The sequence below is a fragment of the Schistocerca gregaria genome, chromosome X, assembly GCF_023897955.1.
Source record: "Schistocerca gregaria isolate iqSchGreg1 chromosome X, iqSchGreg1.2, whole genome shotgun sequence".
NCBI classification, from domain to species: domain Eukaryota; kingdom Metazoa; phylum Arthropoda; class Insecta; order Orthoptera; family Acrididae; genus Schistocerca; species Schistocerca gregaria.
Genome location: NC_064931.1, coordinates 750,863,836 through 750,891,433, shown reverse-complemented (window position 1 = coordinate 750,891,433; position 27,598 = coordinate 750,863,836). Strand labels below are relative to the sequence as shown.

The following is a 27,598-nucleotide window of genomic DNA, read 5'->3' as shown; positions in this document are numbered from 1 at the left end:
CCAAAAGTCAACACATGTCGTAGAAATGACTTACTTTAAGGCAGCTATGAGTGCAATTGAATGTACTGTTTTGGTCATTCTTCAGATGGATTAATATATTTGGACTATTTCTGTTCCTGCCTCTACCTCTTGTGTCCTATGGCTGAACACCACCTTTCAATACTGAAATGTGTTATAACAGACCAACGTCTTTTAAGAGAAAGTACCTTCGTATAAACTTATATCTGCAGTCAGTTGTCTGACACAAAGATTATCTTGAACAAATGAAGTTTATTCTAATCATGCACGATTTACCTTCTCCTCGTCCCATTTAATTTGCTATATATAGTTGGCTGGAGACCATTCAAGATGGTAACATGCTTCAAAAAGAGTCAAAATAGGTATTAAACCATAAAAACAAACAGACAAAGCAAGAAACTCAAAACATTCAAGTCATACTCATTCCTTTTGCCAGCTTCTACTTCAAATTTGCAGCTTCGAGGACCATTACCTGTGAATTTGCTTCTCCTAACGGTTTCTTCTTGAAAAGAGGAGTGCTTGTAGACAGAGTAAGGCCCATGCCAGCTTCTCTATGTCTGTGATCTGCAGCAGGTTGCGGAGGTGGTGGGGAAAGGCCAGCTGGGTTTGTGTATCGGTGGCTGTGGTGATTGTGATGATGGTGTGGAGATTCTAAAAGACGATACCCTGATTCCAGTGATGTGCGGCTGTGCGATACTGAACTCGAGTCACTTGATCGCCCAGAATCCTGCAGTAATTTCAGATAAAACTTCTGATAATGTTAAAAGAACTATAATCATGTATACAGAGCACTCTGAAATTGATTAAATTGAGAAGGAATGTTTTTGCAATAAATAAGAGAAAATAACTCATCACTGTTAGAACTAGAATCATTCCCAGCATTGAGGGACACACACACACACACACACACACACACACACACACACACACAGAGAGAGAGAGAGAGAGAGAGAGAGAGAGAGAGAGAGAGAGAGAGAGAATGGGGAGGGGGAGGGGGAGGGGTGGGGTAGGGGAAGGGGAAGGGGGGAGGAGGGAGAAGGTGGTGGTGAAGGAAAGACACACATGTGAATAGCGTTCAAAATTTACGATTTCAAGCAATAGGCTGGTTACAAAACAGTCCAATACAGCTATACTCTGTAAATACAAAACTTATGAAAAATTAAAAGACAAGGATGGGGTTCAAGTTGTACTAGAAACAGTATATCTAGAATGATTTTGCACTTGGAAGCAGAGGGTACAGTGAACAGAAACTTCCTGGCTCACTAAAACTGTGTGTCAGACCAGGACTCAAACCTGGCTTTTGTGGGCTAATGTCCCACTGGATAGCTAATCCAGGCATGACTCACAACTCATTCTCAGAGCTTTACCTCTGCCAGTACCTCTCCCCTACTTTTCAGACTTTACAGGGCATTTTGGGAAAGTAGGAGAGGTACTGGCAGATATAAACCTGAGGAGGCAGGCTGTGAGTTATGCCTAGAAAGCTCGGTCGGGAGAGCATTAGGCTGTCAAAGACGAAGGTTCCAGGTTGAAGTCCCCATCTGGCACAGACTTTTAATCTGCTACAAATGGATTGGACATGTGAGTGAAACTCTGAAACAGCTAAATAGATTAGTTTTAAAACATCCCGTTAGTGGTCACTACTAAAATAAGGCAGGCATACTGCTAAAACACTATCACTAAGAATATATATTTATATACAAAAAAGTGATAATACTGAAGTAAGATGGAGGAACACAGAAACATAAAACATAAGTACCACGTATTATGATTCAACTTCTACTTGGCAGATGACAACAAGCATTCACATGAACAAAAGGTGAAAAGAACATTACTTTTTAAAGCCAAAAAGTGATAGGAAGGGGAAGGGAAATGTAAATATTTGGGAAACACATAGGAAAGTCTACCAAGACCATGAATCAAGAAAGTAGGTTCACACAAACACAGAGAGGGGGTACATTCAGAATTCAGAATTTCAGTGTTGAGTTGGTAACCAAGTCCCTTTAGGAAAATATTGGGTTGGCGATTGAGTTCCTAGAATTTTTCCATAAGTTTCAAAAAACACAACACATAATAGGGACTATAGTCATCAATAATATATTTTCCTTCACTATTTACAATATTCTGTCAACCCTGGGGTAAATTTTCAATTCTATGACTGCAGAAATCCCATGGTTTTGAGGCGAAGAACTCACTGAGCCATGTTACGAGTGCATTTTTATCCAGAAGGGAAGTTCCTTGAAGGTTGTTTGATGAAGAGTGGAAAAAGTGAAAATCTGAGGTTGCAAGATGAAGTCTATAAGGTGGGTGTGGAATGACTCCCCAAACCAATTTGTTAGTCTAGCAGAACACAGGTGGGTAGTATCATGAGTCACAACACTTCATGTAGTCTTTCTGGTTGTTGTTGTTGTTGTTGTTGTTGTGCTGCCTCTGCAAGATGTCTCAGTTGTTGACAATAAATGTCAGTGATGGTACACCTAGGGGGAAGCAACTTGTAGTACATCACATTGTCACAGTCTGCAAGACATTTCAGTTGTTGACAATTAATATCAGCAGTGACGGGTACACCTAGGGGGAAGTAATTTGTAGTATACCACACTGCCACTGTTCCACAAGATGTATAACACAATCTTTCGTAGACATGTGCAGGTCTTTGTATGGGAAGTTGCTGGTTTGTTTGGGCTCAACCATTCCTTTCTTTTCCTTACATCAGCATGAAGACACCATTTCTCGACAGCAACAATAACAATGAATAGGAATGGTCAGTGTTGTTCATGAGCCAATTGATGACAAGCAAGCAGAGATGCAGGTATGGCCACTCACTGATTTAAGCGATTTTGGCTTAGAGCAAATAATACCCATACACTCAATTTTCGAACCTTCCCAACTGCATGCAAATGTCGCACAATGATCACAGTTCATCACATTTGCCAAGTCTCAAGTACATTGACATGAATCATTGTGAATTAATGCATTCAAAGAATCTTCATCAAACCCTACAGGTCTTCCTCAATGTCGAAACAATCCTTAAAACGAGAACACCATTTTCTTGTTGTGCTCTGTCCAATGGCATTATCCCATACAGGACATTAATGTTTCTGGCTGCCTCTGCTGTTGTCAACGCTCTACTGAACTCAAACAGAAGACTATGTCAGAAATGTTCCAATTTCTCCACTTTGCACTCCATTTTCTAGTGTCGTCAGCTCCTCTCAGTATCTCCAAATGACAAAATGTAAACTCAAATAGCAACAGTGAACTAAAAATAAAAAAATGACAATCAATACATAAACCCATAGCAATCGGAAAATTGGAGTACAAACTGCAAAACAAATACCGTATTCACTCGAATCTAAGCCGCACTCGGATCTAAGCCGCACCTGAAAAATGAGATCAAGGAAAAAAAAATTTTAGACTCAAAATTCAAGGAGAGAGAAAAGTTTTAGGCCGCACCTCCAAATCAAAACAAAGTTGGTCCATTGTGATATGAGACACAATTGAGGTCGAATGAATAACGATACAGCTACAGTAGTTTGGCTCGAGTTGTAAGCTTCGCAGTTAAGCTTTACCAAGTAGCCATTGCTATGCATCAGGTGCTCCGTCCGTATTTATACGGGAACCCTTCCTTTTTCACGTCCTTCATCTGGTTTGAATCAATTCCTTATTTTTCTTTGATTTGATAAGTGCCGTTCTCTTTGTTATAGGTATTTACGTCACTCTAAGCTGAAAATGCATTACTGTACTGTGTCATGCATTGTTTGTCACATTCTGATAATGAGTGTTTACGTCCCGTCACTGCTCGCGGCATGGCTAGCTTTCGTGCAGGCTACCGCAGCTTACAATCAAAAAAAAGAGAGAGAGAGAGAGAGAGAGAGAGAGAGAGAGAGAGAGAGAGGAATCGTCTCATTAGCAAAACAATGGCAAGAGGCTGCTATTTGTTGTTACTTACATTGCTGCTTTCTTTGATAATTATCAACAAGAACAAAATAATAGACTATGTATGATAGAAGATGTTCTGAACGAGAGTTTAGTGAAAAATTTTCTCCATTGAAAATCTTTGTAGATGCCTCTTTAGTACATTACATTCTGCACAGAAATTAGAGTCATCTTAGATTTAAAAATCTAGTCAATTGCCGTGCTTCATTTCTGACTGTATCAATATTAGGCATAAGAATAATACGAATATAAACATGGCATGATATGTATATTCTACCACGTTTGCTGTTGTCTCACTCTAGTTTCGTAGTTTATTAGGCAGACAGGATTTAAACAAAAGAATACATGGCAAAATGTGATTCTTGAGTTTCTCCCAGCGTATTAGATAATCAAAATATCCACGGGTGTACTGCCGGTCTATAGTGTCCAACGGGCACAATATTTCGGCGATCATACATGTCGCCATCATCAGGTGAACTGACGGACTGAGCTCCTGTGAACGTGCCGGCACGGAGATCTGTACGCTATGGCTGCTCAGAGGGAACTGGGTTCGGTCACGGCGGCGGTCACAAAGAGGGGGTACCATTACGCTCCATTGTCAGCAACATCAGGGCACCTACATATTTGTTGGCCAAATACCTGACGGGAATATTAAGTCCTTATGTGGGTAAATGCCCTCATCACATCCGTAATTCCGTGGATTTTGTTAAACGCTTTGATAGCACAGGTTGGTTTGAGTCAGATATCATGGTGAGTTTTGATGTCATTTCCTTGTTTACGAGGGTACCCCTGCGAGAGTCACTAGAATTGATTAGTCAGAAGTTTGACGAGAAGACAACTGAACTTTTCAGGCACGTCTTGACTTCCACGTATTTTCTTTTTAATGGAGAATACTACGAACAAACGGAGGGAGTCGCCATGGGTAGCCCACTCTCACTGGTAGTAGCGAATTTGTACATGGAGAACTTCGAGGAGGAAGCCCTGTCGTCATCCGAATGGAAACCTACTTGCTTTTTCCATTACGTGGACGTCACATTCGTCATCTGGCCACCTGGTATGGATAAACTCCTTGTCTTCCTTACACATCTAAACTCCATACACACCAACATCAAATTCACTATGGAGACTGAAACAGAGGGTAAATTACCTTTCCTTGACATCTTGGTCAAGAGAAGGGCTAACGGCACCCTAGGTCATGGGGTGTATTGGAAGACAACGCACATTGATCTGTATTTGCACGCAGACAGCTGCCACCACCCTTCACAGAGGAATGGGGTACTTAAAACTCTAGTACATAGGGCGCGCAATATCTCTGATGCAGAGAGTCTACCCCAGGAATTGGAACATCTGAGAACTGTATTTCGGAAAAATGGGTACTCAGAGTGGCAGATTCAAAGTGCTCTCCGCCCAACCACTACAGCACAACCTGTGGAGATAGATGAAATCACAAGGGAGGAGGTAGGCACTGTGTACATTACATACACAGGCGCACTTTCGGGGAAAATCGCCTGCATTCTGAAGAAACACCGGGTCGAAACTGTGTTTTGTCCTCCGAATAAAACTCGTGCACTGATGGGGAGCGCCAAAGATGACCTCGGTCTAAGGAAAACCAGTGTGTACCAGATTCCGTGTCAATGTGGCAAGTCGTATATTGGTCAGACAATGCGTACCGTCAAGGATCGATGCCGTGAACACCAGAGGCACACTTGACTGATGTATCCCAGCAAGTCGGCGGTCGCTGAACATTGTTTGTCAGAAAATTACGCTATGGAGTGTGAATGCACGAGGATTCTGGTACAGACGTCGAGATACTGGGACAGCATTGTTAGAGAGTCCATCGAAATTCGCACCAATGACGACCTCACAAACCGTGACTGTGGCTACAATCTTAGCAAGGCTTGGGAACCAGCGATTGGGTTAATCAAGAGTAAATCGAGCAAACGTATAGTTATGACGACCACGGCGGACAGAGACATCACTCCGACGTCATCTCAGATGCAATCTGTTCCATCGCTCGACCGTGGCGCGGGGCGCGGACGGCGGCAGGCGCGTGCTGCGGGCGGAGGGTATTTAAATCGACCGCCGCCACGACCGAACCCAGTTCCCTCTGAGCAGCCATAGCGTACGGATCTCCATGCCAGCACGTTCACAGGAGCTCAGTCTGTCAGTTCACCTGATGATGGCGACATGTATGATCGCCGAAGTATTGTGCCCGTTGGACACTATAGACCAGCAGTACACCCGTGGATATTTTGAAATGGCAAAATGCTTATATTCATATTATTCTTATGGTGAAGAGAATACTGCATGTGATTCACAATTCATTAAAGTTCCTATTAGCAACCATCTCTTTTCAGAGGTAGGAAGAAATTCAGAACATAGAGTTGGCCATATTGACAAACATCCCAAACAGTCTTGCCAGTCAGATTTTCGTAGTACAACGAAATGCTGCTACATTCGAAGGTGAACAATACGGAATTTGTATCTACTTTGTTGGATAATGTATGAAAATGCAGTGGTCAAAACTCGGGGCAGAGAAAAAAGCTCATCTTCCACCTTTTTTTTCCCCCCCCCCCGTGACTCAGAGGTTTTGGCGCCAGTATTTATCTTTGTGCCTGCAAAGCATGACTGTGTAGCGCTACATATATTCGATGGCAGAAATTAGTTGTGGCGGCACCTACCAACGTTTTTCAGGACTTCCGCTAACTTTGCACTTGATTCTAAGCCGCAGGCGGTTTTTTGGATTACAAAAACCAGAAAAAAAGTGCGGCTTAGATTCGAGTAAATACGGTACACTATGAACTTATGCACAAATCTAATAGCTATGTCAGATCAGAAAAGGAGGCCTAGTGCACTTTGTACATTTGTTGTGGGTCTCGCCCCCCCCCCCCCCCCTCCTCTCCCCTCCCTGGCCCATGTGGAGAAAATTCTGTCAGCAGTTACTAAGTACACTGGTGCAGTCAGCTGCAAATTGTGGCTCACCAATGGTGCTTATCACTGAATTTAATGATCAATCTGCAGTTTGTTTAAACGGCTAGGTAAAGTGGGGAAGACGGTTAGCTTCTCTCACAAGTTGGAAACACAACCTGTAATGTAGAAGTAAATAAATTTAAGACCATCTAGAATATATCAGGCATGTGCTACATGCAAAAAGTGGCATCTCATATGCCAGAGTACATATGGTATGGGCATGTGAAATTTTATTACCTAGTTTTAGGTCAGAGAAACCCAACAAAGGCCTAATAATCAATTATGTGCTGTACTCTGAGAGATGAGTAAATCACTCATTTTAATTAAACTAATTTTTATAAGACACAAAGAATAAGTATTAAAAGGTATTTATTATCTCAGAAGTGTCAAGGATTGCATCACAGAATTCATCTCATATATTACATCTAAATGTAACATCTCCACTTCTTAAAGCACCTTACAGAATGTAGCAGAGGTTATAGCATTATACCATTTTAATATCCCGGTTTCATGTTCCAGTCATGAAAACAGCACAAGGCGAACAAATGCCAATAAGTTTCTTCATAAGCTTGGATTATTATGTTTCCTAGAATTTTCCAATGAATCTCAGTCTGGCCTTTTCCGAACTTCCAAGATGACTTACCTGGTCATCCTAGTTTGTTTTTATTGAGAGTCAACTGCCAGTTATTGCACCAAGTGTCAATCCTCTGCGAGACTTCCTCCATTTGGCTACAATTTTATGGTGTTATAACTTCGCTACATAGATCAGCAGTCTGGTCAAATAGCATCAACGAGCTTCCAGCACCATCCACCAGGTCGTAATCCAATGTTTGTAAGCTCACTAGGAAATGCAATTCATTCATGACTAAAGTAGTTTAGACAAACCACATTTGACTGCTTCTTGATTATTGCTCACTGTCTGGAGAAGAGAAGATTGGAAGAAGAGCTGTGCATATTTTCATGGATTCATTTGGTTGGCATGAGAGCACAATGGAGATATTCATCCCACTGTAATGGCAGATTCTCCACCAGAGCACTGTGCGCCACAGTAAGGCCTAGTGTTAAAAAACTCTGAGCATACAATGCAAGGAGAGTACGGGAAAATACGAATTCCCTCCAAATATACTTCATGAAATGACCATGACAGTAAACTTTGTGAAATCCAAGCTTATAAAGGGACTTATTGTGTCCATCTTGCACACCATTTGTGGATGGAATAGCACACTCTCCATCCTCTGCCACACACTGCAAGATAGCCTGTGGAGTATAAATGTAGATATGGATAAAACACTGGAGACAAGTCTGCAATAGGCAAGATCTGAAAACCTGAAAAGTCAGGTGTGGCAGCAGCTATAATACACAAGTCACAGAAGAGGTATGGGTAGACAAGCACTGAAAGAATCCATAGTGTTTTGAAGAGCGCCAGGACTAAAAGTTACCCCATTGTAGAAAGCTTCAGTACAATTTCAATACTCAGCAGCACATGCCAGTCCTCCAGATTTACTTCACTTATTCATGTCGTAAGTTAAATATTTTTAGATGTGGTGTGGGACATTCAGCTTGGTACAACAATTCCAGCTGTTTAGCTAAGTAAAAGCTACTAATTGTACAGGAGGCACTGGTCAAACAATGTGTCACCACTGCTCCAACCATTCTGAAGTCCAGATTTGGCTCCATAGACTTCCTTTTGTTTTCATGCGCCATAAGAAACTTCACTGGATATTATTTTGGGACTACTGAAGCAATTCAAGAGATTTCAGTGCAATGCCTGAACATCCTTTGGGCTGCTACCTTCAAGAGGGCATACAAAGAATGTAATAATGCAGGGGGATGGTATTTTGAACAACACTAACTCACTCTTTCCTATATTTAAGTTGTAACTTCTGCCACATTACTTATGGGACAAACCCTGCAGATGAGACAAGAGACAATGAAAAGACAGTGAGAGAAACTACAAATGTAGTGACCCATTTAAGATTCCATAACCGTGATTCAGGCGCACTACTATACGATACACCACAGAAATCAAGACACCAGCACAGGCAGACGGCCCCTACTCTCTGAAGTGCACACAGCCTCTCTGTAGTGCACTCTGCCAACGGCTTATAGAGTTGGGCCTGGCCAGCCTCGCGTGGAGTCTGATGTTTGCTTCAACTGATATAACTAGGACTAGTAGGACAGCCACTCTATGGCAAGTGTTTTTTCTGGTTTAAATAAGTGATGTAATAAAGTGTTGTATTTATTATTATCTGTGTGTTCTTGTAGTCAGAACACATTGGTGACAAGTAGGGTCATGTTTCACGTGTTATGTTGTGTGGTTGTTCCTTGCATTCAGTTCAGACATTTTTCTTGTTATGACATGGAAGTTCTGCTTCAAACATTGGTGCAACAACAGATGGAAGTTCTTACAGCCCTATAACAGGCTTTGCCGACGTTGCTCTCTCCCCCTTCACCTCCAGCTATATTTCCTCCTCCATCCCCACCATTTGATAACGCAATGGAAGATTGGTAACCACATGAGCACTGCCTACGGCAACATTTCCACACTGTCCATGTGACAGATGCACTGCTTTTGTCTTGGATTTCTCCTACCTTGTATCAGGCGTTGTGGCAGTTGGTTCCATTACAAGGACTTTCTCTGCTGTCTTTTGACAATTTATGCCCACTGTTGTCTCCCTATTACTGCTGCCACACATGTTGTGGTTGTTAGGATTAAATTCTACCAATGCAGGAAACAGCCCCATCAGTCTTATGATGCCTGAGTTGCGACTCTCCATGGCCTTATTCCAAAGTGCCATTTTCCCTAGTTCAAGTCAAAAGGGTCATATGCAGATGACATGGTTCATGTTATAATCCAATATGCCCCGGATAAGGAAGTTCAGCACCAGGTCTTTCAATTAGAAAACCCTCCTTCAACAAGGTGTTGTCCATCATCCAGTCATATGAGCTGATCGGCAGCTGGAAGCATGGTGCAATGGCGTGGCAGTGTGAGGTGGTACGGCTGCGTCCACTGTGTCCAGGGAGAACAACATAGTAGCGGTACAAACCAGCCAATCCAGTAGCTTCCACGAACCACATAAACAGCACTCCAGCCGTCACTCCCTTTTTCAGCGTGTGCATCTTGTCACTCCCAACATGATGGATCAAAATGCCTCCAGCATTGCGCTGTCTGTCATAAGAGTCGGAAAAAAGACCATATTTATGTCATCTCCAAATCAACAGAACAGAATGAAGTATCAGAGAACATGGATACAGATATCCAGGAAACATCCTGGTTAGGCCCGGTTCCCCATCAGGTGTCCAACAAGCTTTTTATCGAGATCTTTGTTCTCTCACGACAACTGCACCTACAGGTGGACACCAGTGTGGCAGTTTCCCTGCTTAATGCCCAAACATATTCACACCTTGGTTGTCTTCCGCCGTCACCAGTAAACAGCTGTCCACGGGGATATGGTAAACAGCAAAACCCTTGCGTGGTCAGTTCACAGCTGATGTTACCTATAGCTCAGTAATTCAGCATATTAGTTTTATTGTTGTTTATGTTCTAGTTCAGCTAAACCATTTCAGGTTTCATGGCTTCCAGGCTTTGGCTTTATAGCGATGGACTCCATATGGTTTGTATCTACTGACTTTCGCTATCACTCATCACAATCTGTATTGTGCCCCAAATTTCAGGAAATTTTTGCAGAAGGCCTACTGTGCAACAAACACTTTACAGCCCACATAACCCTGTAGCAGTCAATCGTACTAGATATTTTCATGCTCGGCAGATTTCAATAGTCTTCCGCTCTCAAGCAAAGGCGGAGTTGGACCAGCTTACATCTCTCAGAGTGTGGTTCTCATTTCCTCTAGTGAAATGATCACGACCCTTGTTATTGTGATGAAAGCCTCTGGTAAACTGCAACTATGCAGTAATTTTATGGTCACCATGAATTCACAATCCATGTTCAACGCATTCCCACTGCAGCATGTCAGAAGAGCTGTTCATATACTTAGCAAGGGGTCAATTCTTCTCCAAACTTGAACTTTCTGAATCATATCACCATTTACCCTAGGATGAAGAGTCCAAGCGTATCATGGTTCTTAATACACCTTTTGGCCTGTGTCAATACCAGCGGTTAATGTTCAGTGTAGCAACTGTCCCCACAATTTTTCAACAGTATCAGGAATGGGACACATCCACTATACTGCAATGTTTCAACTACCTGGATGACATTGTCGTTTCCAGATATACGAGTGACCACCTGCACAATCTCCCGGCCCTTTTTGAAAAGCTTCCGGCCATGAGTTGGCATTGCAATCTAAAGGAGTCTAAATTTTTCCTACCCTCTCTTGAATATCTGGGCCACACCACATCATGAGAGGTTGTCCCACCCCTGGCGAGCCTGGCTGCAGTCTCCACAGACCTACCGTGTCCCCTTCGTTGCATGAATTGCAGACTTTCTGGGGTGAAATTGCCTATTACTACAGGTTCATTCCTAGGGTATTCACCATTGTGTGTGCCCTCTACTTCTTCTCCACATGGGTGCTTCCTTTGTACGGCCTCTGGTGTGCAACCAGGCCTTTTTCAGGCTGAAGACCTCAGGTCGGTACCATGTATAGCTACTTTTGATCCTAGCAAACCACTGCTTTTGGCTATGGACGCCTCGCAATATGGTTTTGGCTACGGACTCCTTGCAGTACAGCGTGGGGGCTGTCCTTGCCCATTGTAATGCACACGGCTCGGAGCATCCACTGGTTTACATCTAATACTCTCAGTCTTGCAGAGGTCCATTACCCTCCAATCGAGAAGGAAGCTCTGACGATTGTGTATACAGTCACCAAATTTCACATATTCTTGTATGGCACCAAATAACAACTCATTATGGGCAACAACCGTTAGTTTCACTATTCAGTCCATCCGACCAGGTCTTCGATAAGGTGGCCCACAGCTTGCAATGTTGGGCATTGTTCCTCTCCAAACACCAATATGACATCCATTTTTGCCCCACTGCGCACCATGCCAACACAAAAGCCTTATCTCGGCTGCCCATCGGTCGAGACCCTGAGTTTGACAGAAAGGAGCTTATGTGCTTCCATTTGGATGCCGCCTGGTGGTAAACAGCTTTCTGATCACTAGTACCCAGGTCACCAGGGCCAAAGCATCTGACTCTGTCCTCAAGCAAGTTATGCACCTTGCTCAGCAGGGTTGGATGTCTCATCCTCCCAGCCACACTTTCAATCTGCTTCATAACTATTTTGTCATGTGCCATTATGTCTCAGTCTTAAGACAGGGTCCTCCTCCTCTCCATGGATGACACAGCCCCAGAGTGGTCATTCCCGGGGGTTTGCAGTGGGATGTCTTACAGATGTTGCATGAAGGTCACTGGGATGTTTCTCCACACCAAAGCCTTGGCTCGCAGACATGTGTACTGGCCTGGCATGGACTGGGAGCTGGAGCATTTGGTGGCTGTGTGTCCTTGGTGCACACGCAAGCAGACAGCTCCCAAGCCTTTGCTTTATCCATGGCCACCAGTGACCCAGCCCTGGGACAGGGATTTTATGAGTCCACTTCTGAATGTTGTTTGGCTGATCACCACTGTCGCATTTTCGCGTTTTAAATACATGGTCTTGTGCTCCTTGGCCATTGCAGAGGGTTATTATCGAGGCGCTTTCAAAAAAAATTTCTGTGGAAGGTCTCCCAGTTACTCTCATTTCTAACAACAGACTTCAGTTGCTATTCCAAGCATTTCATGATTTCTTCGTGGGTTTGGGCATTCACCATGTTCATCCCCTTCCCTTTCACCCTCAATCTAATGGGGAGGCCGAGTGCATGGTTTGCACCTTTAAGGCTCAGATGAAAACATATCTGTAACAGTTTCCCACCAAGGATGCATTTTACTGGTTTTTCTGATGACCTACCGGATGACTTCTATTGGTTCCTGTAGCTCTGCCGAGCTTCTTCACAGGCGCCAGCTGCAGATGTTGCTCCACCTCTTCCATCCGGGTTCTCACCCACCGTTATGTTCCACTGTACTGTGCTTTCTGCCAGGGATGGAAGTCTGAGTACGTGGTTTTGGTTGGCATCCCGGTGGTTACCGGCAATCGTCATGCATCAGAACAGCTACTGTGTCTTCACTTTCCATACAGGAGACCAGGAGGTCTGGCGTCATCAAAATCAGCTCCGAGTTCAGGTGGACACCTGCCCACTCCTCCTCGCTGCGCTACCACCTTCGCTGGTGCCTTCGTTGTTCAGTGCCTCCTATACGTTGGAGTTCCTGCCTCATTCTTCGCTTGCAGCAACACCACCCAATGAGCCTTTGACATCACAGCCACCAGCAGTGGCTCTGGTGCCCCTCCAGCCAGTGGACACACCCCTCACTGGTTTGATGTCTCCTGCATGGCTTCAACCTGAGGCGAAGTCGCCTCTACCTTCCCCACTGCTGCAGACTGTCACCACAGATCAAGGCTTGGATTGCTTGTCACTTGTTCTGTCGTCTGATGCTCCCACAAGGGGGGCGCCGGGGCACTCTTTGTGCCAGCCACTTTTGTCCATATTCCAAGGTCTCTACCGAGTGGGACTTGCTCTCCCTTCCAGCATCCATGGCCCCCATGGATGTAGGCGCCATCTCCAAATTGCAGTCATTCACTCCTGGCCCAGGGAATCAGCAATGCTCCACCCCCAAAGGGGGAGGGGTGTACTGACCTACATAAGATTCCACAATCGTGATCCAGGCATAAAGCTGTACTGCAAGCCACAGAAGTTGCAACAAGATGCCAGTACCAGCAGAGCCCCCCCCCCCCCCCCCCCCCCTCAGAGGTGGGCATAGCCTCTCTATAATGCACTCTCCCAGCTGTCGATGGCTTGTAGAGTCAGACCCAGCCAGCCTTGCATGTTTTCTGATGTTTACTTTAGCCAACATAATTAGAACTACTAGGACAGCCACTCCATGGAAAGTGGTTTTTATGTATCAAATACTTGCAGTAATAATGTCTTGAGTTCATTATTATCTGTTTTCTTGTAGTTAGATGAACCAATTATTAAGGGCAACAAAATGGACAAAAATGTCAACCAATGGAGGAAAAAAAAAAAAAAAAAAGAAAAGAAAAGTGATGCCCACCTTTCTATGTGAAACAGCCAGGAAGGTGAGGGAGGGGCGAGGGGAGAAAGTAGTCCCCAACAACAGGACAGATGAACGGAAGTTAATGCAGTGTGGGCGGCAGAAACTGAGTATATTTTCAAATGCAAGTTACCATCTGTAATGTTCAGTGTTACTTTGATTAAGAGGTAGAATCAGGACTACGCATATTGTTAAACTGATAATGAGTATAATGTTAAGCATATTTTGTGTTACACTATAGCCACTCTGACTCTAAGCATTCATACTTATAGGTTATAGCAGGGGGAGGGTGCGAGAGGAGTAGACTACCTGTAGTTCTGTGGAAGAACAGTGGATATAATGGACCTCAATTCAAGGAGTGACTACAGATAATGATATCTACGGCAAGATGGTGTTCTTTGAGAAGGAAATCACTAAATTAGTTTTTAAATGACTCAACACATCTAGGACTGACTAAGATGCTTGGGAAATTAGTGCAACTGTTGGTTTCCTGCTACCATCTATCCATTTCCAAAATGGACACTTGGGGGAGAACAGGAGTGGCTGAACCAAGAAGTGTTGCAAAGGCTGCTCTTATATGCACAGGTAGACAGTAGACAGTTCTAGCATAGAAATACTAGAACCAAAATTAAATAAATTAACATTGATTCACACTGATTTTGAGTTGGCTCCAGCCCTGCTGGAAATTGAAGGTGAATCTATGGATCATAATAAGGATAGGGCATAATTCAAGGATTTCTGGGATTTCATTGACACTACTATAAAAGGTTTAATAAAGAGGAAAGCTAACCTATCACAAACAATGGAACTATTGAATTGGTCATGCAGTGTCAAGTCTTTGTAGTTACTGTGTATTAACTTATCAACCTTTGAAGGTGACTGCCTTAAGTGATTGTCCAACAGGGATGCATTTTTTTAGTTTAGTTGTGAAATATAACTCAACTGATAGTCTTCTTGCCTGCCTTCTCCTGTTACTCCACAGGGTCAACATTGTTGTATGGGGTTTTGGCAATGTTAGTGACAACTAGTCACCCTATACACTTCCTGCCTCCACACAATAACTCATTTGATGACTTGCACAAATTTCGCTATCTTACGTGTACTTAATGAGGTGAAGCAAAGGTTCTTTTCAGACCTTTATCTGTTACATCAGAAAACCTACTGATTGCTTCGGGGCTTATCATGCAGAGATATGACAATCCCAAAATAACTGCAGCCAGGGATGCAAAAGCTTTGTTGGCCTTACCTACAGTCAGTCATGGAATAGTGAACTATTACAATCACCTATTTTATCAGGTATGTAGCTGTTTGAAGCTTTAGGGGCCCTTTAGCCTGATGTCTCATTTCATGAAGTGATTCTTTTGGAAGCAGTTCTGCCTGGTTTGCAAGCCACAGATTATCATATGTGGGAGGTTAAAATTTCTGAGTACATTCACCATTCTAAACCAACTGGTGAATTTTTTGGAGACAAGATGAAAGCTTTCGAGTTGGTTAGCTTCAGGAACAGCCCTTGAGAAGATTTGCAAGGCAATTCCACTTCCATAAGTCAAATGAAACTTGAGAGGAAGGCACCTGTGGCTTATGCCAATAAAAAAAAGGAAATTGCAAATTTTGTAACGAACCTCACGCACTCACCAAATACAATGGGTTTCAACCACTGAGTATCAATGATCAATAGGCATCTGCCACAAAAAATAAATGCTGTGTTTTTTGTGCATCTGGCCTGGGCATTCTGCTAGCATGAGCAAGGTTTGTACTTGAGAGGTATGTAATGCAAATTGCAGCACGTTGCTCCATAAGTCATATGACACAAAGTGTAGCCAGAGTGGTGACTCTAGAAGGTGCACTGTGTTTGATCAGGCTACTAAAAGGAGACTGAATGACAGCTGCCATATCTGCAGTCTTGTAGGGTGCTACTAGAGAGTGCCAGTCCAACTGCCTTTTTAAGTTTAACAGCTTAGCCAACAAACTAAAGCTGTAACTCAGCAAATGGTCATTGTCTGTGAATAGTACAAACAGTAGCTTTGCCACTTCTGTATTCCATGCTTGTACACATTGATGTATCTTCCTAGCTTGACAGTCTCGTATTATAACCACTTAAGGTATTGTGGACAACTTCACCAATTAATTTCCATCTCGGTACATAGACACAATGAGCTCGAAACATTCCATTTGTTCAGCACTTGCTGATCAAAGTTTGTACAAACCAGCCAGAATAATATTATTTTGGAGGCAGATGTTTTCTTCAGCATCTTAGGCAAGGAAAGACTGGAAAAATCAAGTCATCAAACACTGATTGACACAATATTGGTTGGGTTTTGTCAGGTAGGAGACTTTCAACTCCACACAAGGTTGTATCGAAGAAAGGTAAATCAGTGAAGCACACATTCATTCAGCAACATACAGCTATTGATGGAAACTGGAGGTTTGTAGGCCAGTTTGGAGAATCACAACAAGTCTCTTGACAACTACAGCATTTAAGATTTAAAGATGCAGCCCTTATGATCCATCCTAAACTCTCTACCCATGAAATTACAATCCACAAATGGTGCAGGCGACAACATGTACAACAGCTGTGTCAGTTCTTGGAAGTAGTCCACTGAGTACCTAAAACAGCTGCAGCAATGCAGCAAATGGACATAGCTAAGGGACCAAACTGCTGAGGTCATTGGTCCCTAGACTTACACACTACTTAAACTAACTTACACCAAGAACAACACACACACCCATGCCTGAGGGAGGACTCGAGCCTCCGGTGGAAAGGGCCGCACAGTCCATGACATGGCACCTCAAACCGCGCAGCCCCTCCGTACAGCTGAGCCTGATGAACTCTGCAGTTAGTGGAATGTGTTGTATATTGCCATCTGAAATAATGACTATAGTTCTTGTATCAAATATCTTGTGGTGTATTATTTGAGTGGAAGTAGGAGGAGGGCAGCAAGTCCTCTTGCAGTAGACTCTCGTAACGTAAGTGTACCAATGCAGGACCAGAAGCCTGGAAGTATACAGGTGCATACATTTTTTGTAGTTCAACAGTGACTCTTCAATCAATTTCTTCACCACAAAGGTCTCATCATTATGATAACCTCAATTGCAAAACTTACACCTATGCTCACTTCTGCAAGTACTTATTCCAGCCTTAGCACTGGCAATACCTACAGCTTTAAAGAAAAAGCCACATGTGAAACAACACAAGTTGTATCAGCTGAAGTGCAACTATTCTGTTAACATTATCACCACTTAGCTTTCAGCAAGGTTGAATGGACAATGATGTATAAACCCTCTATAATACTAAATATCCTGTTCCAAAACTTTCTAAGTACACTATGACTTATTGCACAATGTTTCAATTTTTCACTCTTGGCATGTGCTTGGTTCAGACTCACTCGCCTGGGCATTAACTCAAACTAATTCCAGCTGTTACCTACCATCTCCTTACTCTGTAACTCCCTTTCCCATCATTTCTGACCCTACCTTTTCACCCAGTCACTTAATTTTATAATTAATTTTCCTCTTGTTCTAATTTTTTCAGAGCAACACGACACTTCTCAGTAAAACTGAAAAGTAAAATCAGACGAAACATGTTTAAAAGTGGGGATAATGCAATGGGATTTTCACATGAAACAGGACAACACTTCTGATGTGATATGGTTGCCTGCAAAATTGCAATTAATAATAACAAAAAAAAACTGTAAACGAGGGCTGTAATGGTACAGCAGAAGTTAGCTTGAGGTATGAGTTACTAAAGAAAACTGTTGGAGCAGTAAGTGAGAAAGAGGGGGAAGGGACTGACATTGAATTGTTGGACAGAAGAGGGGCTTAAACAACAAATTTCTAAATAAGAGGAAAGTAACACAATGAACAGAAGCTTAATCTGTACCATAGATGAGAAACATTAACTATATTGCTGATTAATTATTCGGAGATAAAGCTTATCAAAAAGTACCAAATAAAAAAAGAAACTGTAAAATATAAATGATATCACATAAAAATGTTAGCTGATCTAGTTCATAGCAGATATACTGAGAAAAGATACATACAGATGGTACTCATTGCAACAGCTCAACCTGTAACTACTCTGGTGGGTGTATTATTTACCGCCTGTTGTTAGTCTTGTTTATTAAGGATTTCCTTGGTAACATGCAATTTTGTAAAGTTAATTGCATATGTTATTTCTATTTCATTTGATTGTGCATATGGTATTTATATTTCATTTGGAAGTGCATATGTGCAGCACTATCATATTAATGCAAACTTTTGAGGATTTTAGAGTAATTTCCGTTTGTTGCATATAAGAAAATCCTGTTTATGAAACAATGATGAAGTAAAATTGGTCCACAAATTGAGTTCCACCAACAAAAGCTACCCCTCATGTGTAGATTAAACTGCTACTGATTAGCTTTTAATTGTACACTAATTCACATGTTCTGCACACAAATATTTTAATTTAATTATTTGGTATGACACTAACTATAATTAGAATATAAATTATGAACAAATTATATAACCAAATGATAAAAAGAATGATAAAATTCTCATGAGATACCAGCCACATCAAGTAGTTTAAAATGGATTTTAAACCACTTGACATGGCTGGAAGCTTGAGAGAATTTCATCATTACATATCACCATAAAACCGTGCATTCAGATAAAAGAATAATCTCAGTTTATTTATTGTAACACATTAAAAAATATGGATTTCTTTGCACTGAGTTTGTAACATTTTCCTTTGCTTACATGATAGGAACAGCAGCAGCTTTGATGCTACAAATTTTCGTTTCATAACACTACCATTAGTTCCCTTTTCAAATGCAACTATTTCCACTATTAGAAGTACCTGAGAATGAGCTGTTCGTGTATACCACGCAGTAGATCGATGTCCGACATCTTCAACTGGCCTACTCGTCTGATGGTGCCTGTGATGGTGGCGATGATGGTGAGAGTGTCGTCCAGATCTCGGAGATCCTGAAGGCGATGTCTGTGTCTCGGAACTAACAGATATCTTACCACTACCAGTAGCTGCTAACCTTGAATTTCTTATGGTTTCAGTCTTGTCATGCTGCAAACAAATTAAAATGAAAGCATTCAATGAAATGAAACATATGTCAATTACTTAGAGAGGCTATTTGAAAAAGATTTAGTTGAAATATGTATGTGAAACTGAACTGAAAAGGGGAGGCCACGACGCTGGGATCACAGATTTATTTAGAACTTTGTACACCTTTAGTAGGCCATTAAAACAACATAACGTGCAAGTAGTAAGGTGCACTACTCTGCAACTCCGCAAAAATCGCAACAGAAGTTTTGTGTGTCTATTATGTAATGGATGTGTGTGTGCAGGTGCTGGATGTTATAGTTCATTGTGGCCAAGTGGTTAACGTTCGAGCTTTGTAATACGAACGTGTATGAGGTGACGGTCCGACTCTCACTACTCAAGACTTAATTCTCAATCTATATTTTTTTCATCACTGGTCATATTATTCAATTTTTATGACATTTGAGAGGTAATATAATTAATAAAAACTAAATGTATTTGCATGAAGTTTTAGTGAATTTCATGTTATTTGACTACTTACTATTGTTAATTAAATTTAATTACTAGCACAAATATATTTATAACTATTGTCAAGTAAATTAAGAAACACATAGAGTTTCCCTGAAAATGTAGGCACATTGTGATTTGCAAAGTCCCTTATACATGCAATCTGGTAAGGTACCCAGAACTACTTTGGACTTTGGTGCTTCGAGCTGCAGATACAGAGGCAGGCACCATTTGGCAGTTAACATGTGTGACAGTCAGACGTTTCTAATGTAGCAAGAATAAATAGTGTAGGTGTAAATTTTTTGAATATCACAGAATTTACACTTGTACTACTAAAATGAAGGTTTGAGCGGGAGTCGAACTGTTGCCTCACATACGTTTGTCTTATGAAGCTCTAACCCCTTGACTACCATGAACTCTAATGTATGGCATCTATGCACAGATACAAACTTTACGATGTGTATAAGGCAACAGTAAAAATATTCAGTTGCCAGCAGTGACCCCATGACAAGTTTCTACGTAGTGTTCATGACCATGAGAGCACCACTCAATGAATTACTAGGATCAATGAAGTTACAAACTATTTCCAAATTAATTTAAAACATCAGATGGCTTAAAAGAAAAAACCATTCTAACTGAATCCGCTCTCTAAATGTAAACAGAAGATGGCTTTGCCGTATGGTCCCATAGGCAGAAAACTTTGAGGTTTTATTATACCTCTTCTCCCTCCATTGAAGCATACACTTGTCCCACTCACATTCTTGGATGTCACATCATCATATCAAAGCTACTTGCACATAAAGAAATGATGATTGTGACTTCGTGTTCAGTCAACATGAAGATTACTAGAGAGGAGGAGGAGATTAGTGTTCAACGTCCTGTCAACAACAATGTCATTAAAGATGGAGTACAAGGTCAGATTAGGGAAAGATGGGGAAAGAAATCGGCCATGCCCTTGCAATGGAACCATCCCTGCATTTGCCTGAAGCAATTTAGGGCAATCACAGAAAACCTGAATTGGGACGGCTGGACATGAGTTTGAAACGCCGTACTCCCGAATGAGAGTCTAGTGTGCTAACCACTGCGCCACCTTGCTCGTTAAGATTATTAGAGACAAATCACTATTTCAGTCAGAGCTGGATTCGATAATGAAATCAGCTGTGTTCCTTCAAAAGAAACAACTCAGTATTCAAATTAAGCAATTCAGGAGGACCATTAAGACATAAATCAGAATGGAAAGAAAAGGATCTGAAACCCTCCTCTCCTGAAAAGACTCTAGTGCTGTAATCACGACACATAGACTAGTTCCTGCATACTCCCAGCTGTTACAATATTCGCAACATGCTAAATGCAAAGCATCCTACAAGACCTGATGCAGTTAATATCTCATACTGGTAGCATACTACTTAATCTCTAATGCTTTCATGAGTCATTGTGCAGAAACATGATCAAACTTCAAAGCTGCCAGAAATGACATTTGTTTGGTGCTCAAAATTTTCTCATAACTTGCAATATTAAAGGAGTGCCAACACCAATGATAATTTCCTGAACTGTTAGTTGTTTTCATTGGATACTTGGGCTCAACAATTTTCATGATCTAGCACCTGCACTCACAATTTATCACAGAATTGTTATCAACATTGTAATTTGACAAGGTAAACAATACAATTTTAGTGAAATTTTATGTGAGGTCCTTAATGTAATGCTCCATCTAAATCAACATGAGCAACAAGATGTTACACAGTGCACATACAATTTAAAATTACCTGATGGGTTGGAGCAGCCGTCCCTGCTGAATCGTGTGAAGACTTTGAGCTCCTTACTGTACGGCCTGGTGTTTGGGTGGCTACAGACTCTTTCTTCTTTGGTTCCTCTTGTGCTGCTTGATCTTCAGGAAGAGGCTCAGTGTTTTGTTTAAGAGTCTGGAGATAAAAAGGCTTCTGTTAGTGATTCTGAAAAATCTTCTCAGCATAATGTCACCTTAACTAATAAGTTATTTTGTTTATCAGAACAGACTCAAAGGTAAGTCATTCTACAGCTACATTTAGTTTAATATCTAACGATGTGTATTGTTATGGTCCTGTGCATGACAGCACTTTCTAAGAAGTTTGTCAACATATCATGCCACAAAAATTGGTGCCAGATCAAGATTCAAAATATCTCATGATTAGAAGCATTATAGAAACTGTGGACCATACCATGGTCTGAAGCAGGACCCTGAGTTTTGAGTAGGAGTTCAGATCACCATCTGACACAGTTTTAATCTTTCGGGAAGTTTCATAATAGTTCAAACTCTGATGTAGAATGAAAAATTTATTCCGAATTATTAAGTAAGTAAATGCAAGACCCATTTCCAATAAACACAGGTATTATAGTAAGGAAGAAGTCAGGCTGTAAATGGGAACTGCGTTATCTCTTTGTATAGGGATTAAATGCATCCACTTAAAGCAACACAAACAGTTGCACATCAACAATAAAGTTCAATACATACTAAGCTTACTCATACAAGATGTTTGACAGTTAATAGTGAAAACTGATACAGGTGAAAATATGTTGATATAAGCAAGAATGTTCTCGCATACTTGGATCCACATACAAACCACTTGCGAAATAACTGTGAATGTGTGGTTATCAGCTGCCACTGACTTTTGTATAAAATATTGTCCTCTTCAGGACAAACATATTTTAAATGCAAACATTTCACTTAAGGCCTCTTGTAATTGGACTCAAACTTCATGCATGGCCTACCTCAACACGAATCGCAATACTGCTTCAGTGTGCTACTGTTTACCATACACTCTTACATAGTAACAGAAGGATTCCACATGTCATCCTGGCATTTGGATATAATATTGCAGTGACCTCTACAGTGAGTTTATAAAGTCTTTCAAACACTCTCCTCAGAACAGCTCCAAACCCTCTCCTCAGAACAGCTCATAAATGTTGACATGATTGTACAATTCACTGCTTCAATTCTTCAATTGTATCAATGGGAGTGCTACTTCTGAGACCCCATATAGAAAAACCCACAGAAATGTGGTCAGGTACACTTGGAGGTGCAGCAAAGTTTCCCAGTGGCTGAATATGGCATCTAAAACATTTCCCAGCCACGGACAACAGAGTAACCTTTATGTGCATTGCTGTGGTCCAAGGCATATTTCTCTGCCTAATATTTCATATTTCAATGTTGGAGAAATCATCAGAGGTTATGACTCAGAGCACAGTTACAATCTCAAACAAAGCTGAAATGCATGTACAGAAAAGGAGGAGGATTGGAGGCTGATGTGCTGTGGGACTTAGTAATAAATAAAGCTTCATAACACGTCAGTGTGACGCCGTAGTTTTAGGCAGTGGTCTGATGACTCCACAAACAGAGTGTTGCCTGGATATGTATAAACAGTTTGGTTTGCTGAGCTTACTTAGAGCTAAAAATGCTTTATGATTTGTTACAGCCTCTGATGATGTCTCCAGGGTTGAAAACGAAATGTTAGGCAGAGAAATATGCCTTGGACTACAGCTTAATACACATATATCACCAAACATATATCACCAAACACAGGTTTCCTTTAAGTCAACAGTTAGGAGTTACTGTATCAAATTTCTCCTAAGTATGTTAACACGTGAAATACTCTTTAAGATGTATAAGTGGTATTTCCAAAAAATAAAGGAAAATCACTTCATGAGGAAGATATAGCTCTGTGACACCAGATCACATTATGTAAATACCACAACATTTCATCAAGATTAGTGCTGCTCGGCACCATCACTTGGTTACTGCTGGCAAGTAGCAGCAGTAACTAATTGCCAGTTGCAACCAGCAGCAACTACATGATCATGTTGACCAGTTGCTTCTGAGAAATTTGGAAGTTACACAATGTAATCTGAGCTTCATATATTCAACTGAGCAGCTAGGAAAGCCTGAAGAGTCACATGAGTTCATGAAGTTTATATACAGTCTGAAGCAAAATCCATGATCAACTTGTTAAGTATTACTAGTATTCTGAGAAAAAAAAAACCATTTGTGTGGTACATTTGGTTAATAGCCTGTCAAAAATCTATTTGACATGTCAAACATGGAGAAAGTCACATACTTGAATAATACTGACTAACTAGCTGAAATTCCATTTTTCATTTGTTGGAAATGACATTAAACACCTCCTGATATCTCTAAGAAAATACAAAATTATTTGTAACATCTCCCCACTACTGAACTATGGATGCGATATGCTGTTATCATAAAACGTCCTTCAAAAGTAATTTGTAATTAACATCTTACATATAAACATTATTTGTCATTATTATAATTGTAAACAAATTTAGTCATTATTTACATAAGAGAATAGCATGTTTCATTATCACATTGATAGTGCTGCAGTGGTCCTCTGAAATAAAAAAGAATATCCTAAAAGACAATAAGAAACAATAGTAAGATTATGCATACAATGCCTTGTCAGTACAACTCTGCCAACAAACATTTCTTGTTTCAGAGCACCATTTGTGAATAGTGCTGGTATTATGAGTATTAACGTAAAACATATTTTTTTCAGTTGAAGCTGAAGCTAAAAAGTTAAAAAATGACATAACTTTTTTCATGCATATGCAAATATTCATTATTATTCTAATTATTTGTTTTACTTATTTTTTTAATAGTTTAAATCGCTATTTTATGTTTTAAATTTATTTTTTAGTTTAGTTTACTGTTCCCATAAGTAACTCATTTAAAGAAATGCTTAAAGCATAAGGTTTTTTACACAATGCACATAAAAATGAGTGAAATTTCTTCAGTAATACACATGATAGGCAACACAATATAAAACAATATTCAGCAGCAAATTGTAGTGCCTGATTTGTAACCCCCACCTCCCCCTCCCCGCCCCCTGCCCCTTCTCACAGTTTTGAAAGAAACTAATGGAATGTTTTGACCAAGAATTCGAGCATCTCTTTTTGAAGCCCAAATGTTCTTGTGTAGGTATCAACATACCATAAACTAACATCTGGCCACGTCAAAAGATATTTGACAGAAGGTTTCTTTCCCAGTGCAGGGCAAAAATCTGTATATTGTTAGATTCTTGCCGTGGCCTGTGTGAAAGAGCCATTTTGAGCATCTTACCTGAGGACAAGGAACTTTTTCATCTGGTGATCCTAAAACGCTCGACGGGATAAGTACAGTCATTGGACACAAATGGCTTTCAGTGTTGGAAGAAGTTTGTGACAAGATTTTCAGAGCTAGTTCTGCTGAATGATTATGATGTCAGTCTCTACTTGAACAATATAATCAAGCTGCAGTCACTAATACACAATCAATTTGCTTTGCTCAGGTTCTCCGATGTACTGAAATGTGTCTCCTACAAATCAGAATATTTAGAGGATTGCCAAGCACAATTTGAGAATCATACTGAATTTTGTTTTATATTGTGTTGTCCGTCACATGTATTATATGAAGAAATCTTTCTCATTTTATGCACATGGCGTAAAAAAAAGGTTATGTTTTAAGGTTTTTTTTATACAGAATATCATTACTGTGATGATTTTGTACCATAATAAGGAGTTATTTATTATTTTCATGCACATGAAACAGTAAACTAAAAAAAACATGAATTTAAAATGTAAAATAACAATGTAAAATATAAAACAAAAGTAAGTAAAACAAATAATTGGAATGATAATAATAATAATAATAATAATAATAATAATAATAATAATGAATGTTTTTATATTTTAATTAGTTCCGTTGACATTACTCCAACAGCACATTGGGTACAACTGGTTTTCCAAAAATGGAATTTCATAAACCAGCTTTATTACACAAGGACAATGGCACAAAAGCTGCTTTAATTTGTGTTGTAAGAAAAGTTTTCAATTTGCAAAATTAATTCAAGGTGGTGGGGCATTCTGCGAAATTTCAAATTACTACAAAAGCTGATTATACAGTTTTCAAGATCATTAAATACATTTCAACTTACATATGAAACTTTTTTATATATATTTCATGGCTTCAAAGACATTCCCTCTAACCCTCATATGCTAAATTACCTTTCAGTGTGTTTTCTGTCCCTTAAAAGTGAAACTGAGCAAAAATGAAAACTATGTGTAGCATTATTTTGACCCCTCTAGATACCCGCCAAGTAATGTCATTTATTTACACCTGGGAATATTCCCTAGTCTGAAGTAGTGTGGGCAGAAATGAACCTTCATTGTCATTAAAACAATATGGCAGATGAGAACTCCACATTTGGTTTCGATTTGCCAAGAAGACATTTGATCAGTTTCGAATGAGCAGCTGAAGCTCATCATGAAAAATGTTTTCTTAAAATTCAATTACTTAATAACTTGAACACTGAGTTCCAGAATTAAATCAAAGAGAGGTTATTCCGAATAAAAGTTATGGAAATGCTTTTGACAACTAAACATCATAAAACTATAGTCAGCATATTTATGGAACATACAACACAACTGTGGGCAGATATTACAGTTCATCTGCCTCAATTGGCATTTGAAGACTTCAGTTTTAAAACTGCCAGAATTTGCAGTCTAGGCCATTGGTAATAATCAAACAGCCAAAAGGGGAATAATAACTAATAATCACACGTGACATATCAATGGATCAATCAATATAATTACACACACATCCACCAAGGTCGCTAGGCTGGGCAAAGAGCTATACATCCACTAATGCCAGGTCCTGTGGATAAACAACAGTACCACATTTTAGGACTATCATAGACCACCTCAGTGTCCCTTGTCTCAGTTCACTGATGTGTACCACATGCTCTCCAGTGGATTTATTCACGACAACCTTGCGATACTCCGTTATTTTCTGGTCACTGATTCGGACTTCATTACTCCATGCTGCCAATGTTTAATTTGCACTTACTGGGTGCTGTCTCCACTTTCCATTTGACCACATGTTGTGCCTTATGTGAGTGAACCGACAGCGTGTCCACACACCAAGAGAGTGGTTTGTATCCAAATGTTTTCCAACTGGACAAACTTAATAGTGTTCTCCAGAGTACTTTGAGGGCCAAAACAAATTGTCTCAACAAACTTTTGCTTCTGTTCATTCAAGAAGAATCAGGATCTATTAGATTCTATAATTTATTTGTACTTAACTGGTGTTCAATAAAACCTCTGTTGTTGAAGAAGCAGACTTACAGCTGAAATAACTTCATTTTACTGTAATAGCTGTCAAAGAAAAGTTAATTTAAAGCTCTTTATAATTATAACAAAAAATCAAATCCCCTAGTATTTTCCACACTTTTTCTGAATAACATACCTGCAGTTTTGCCAAAGGAATTATGTCACAGTTCTGAGGCCTGTGCCACACAGTCTTTTGAGAAGTTGCATTATAGTAGTAAAACCTCGATGTATTCTGATCAAACAGCTCCCACCATTGATTGTTGTCAGTCTTTTTACTAAAATGAAAGAAAAACACAGACAAAGTTGAGGTTAATATTTACATTCAGAGACAAATAAAACAAGATAATAGATAAATAATGTTTGTACACCATTAGTGTATCAAAACTGAAGTGTTAACATATGGCTGCTAACATATTATGACATTAATCATTTCATCACAGCCAAACCCACACACTTTATTTATAGAAACCATCTTTTTGGTCTCTGTTTCAAGATGCTACTGATAACTCAATGCTCCAATATTTTAAAACATATTAAACATACAGAGCATTCACTTTAGCAGGAAATTCATAATGCCACCACCCCATGCAAACAAAAGGGGAGACAGATGGAGAGAAATAGTTTAGTACCAAAATCAAAATCAATCTGTCTTGATAACAAATACATAATTATTGATTAAAAGTTCTATAATCATTAAGAGAGATGGAGCAGAAATTCTAGTGTCATATGGAGGAGATCCCTCTGTGAATTTCAATTAATCAAATCTATTAGTACCATTTACTATATCCATAATGTAACTTGACATTATGGGGGATGCCAGGAGCATAATAAAACTCTTACCCCTGATACATTGGCAGATAGGTGTGAGGGGAAACAAGCCTCTCCTCTGTCATGCACAGCA

General features: G+C 40.3%; 1 protein-coding gene across 4 annotated transcripts in view; it reads right to left on the bottom strand.

The window, feature by feature from the left end:
- The window catches only part of LOC126299431 (rho GTPase-activating protein 39), a 319,731-nt gene that overhangs the window by 132,191 nt on the left and 159,942 nt on the right, over positions 1 to 27,598 (bottom strand). For all 4 annotated transcript variants that reach the window (XM_049991331.1, XM_049991333.1, XM_049991330.1 and 1 more), the window contains exons 3-6: positions 26,834 to 26,972; positions 21,327 to 21,482; positions 18,856 to 19,077; positions 491 to 745 (exon numbers count right to left, since the gene is read on the bottom strand). In XM_049991331.1, coding sequence (XP_049847288.1) covers positions 491 to 745; positions 18,856 to 19,077; positions 21,327 to 21,482; positions 26,834 to 26,972 — 772 coding nt within the window. The remainder of the gene's footprint in view (positions 1 to 490; positions 746 to 18,855; positions 19,078 to 21,326; positions 21,483 to 26,833; positions 26,973 to 27,598) is intronic.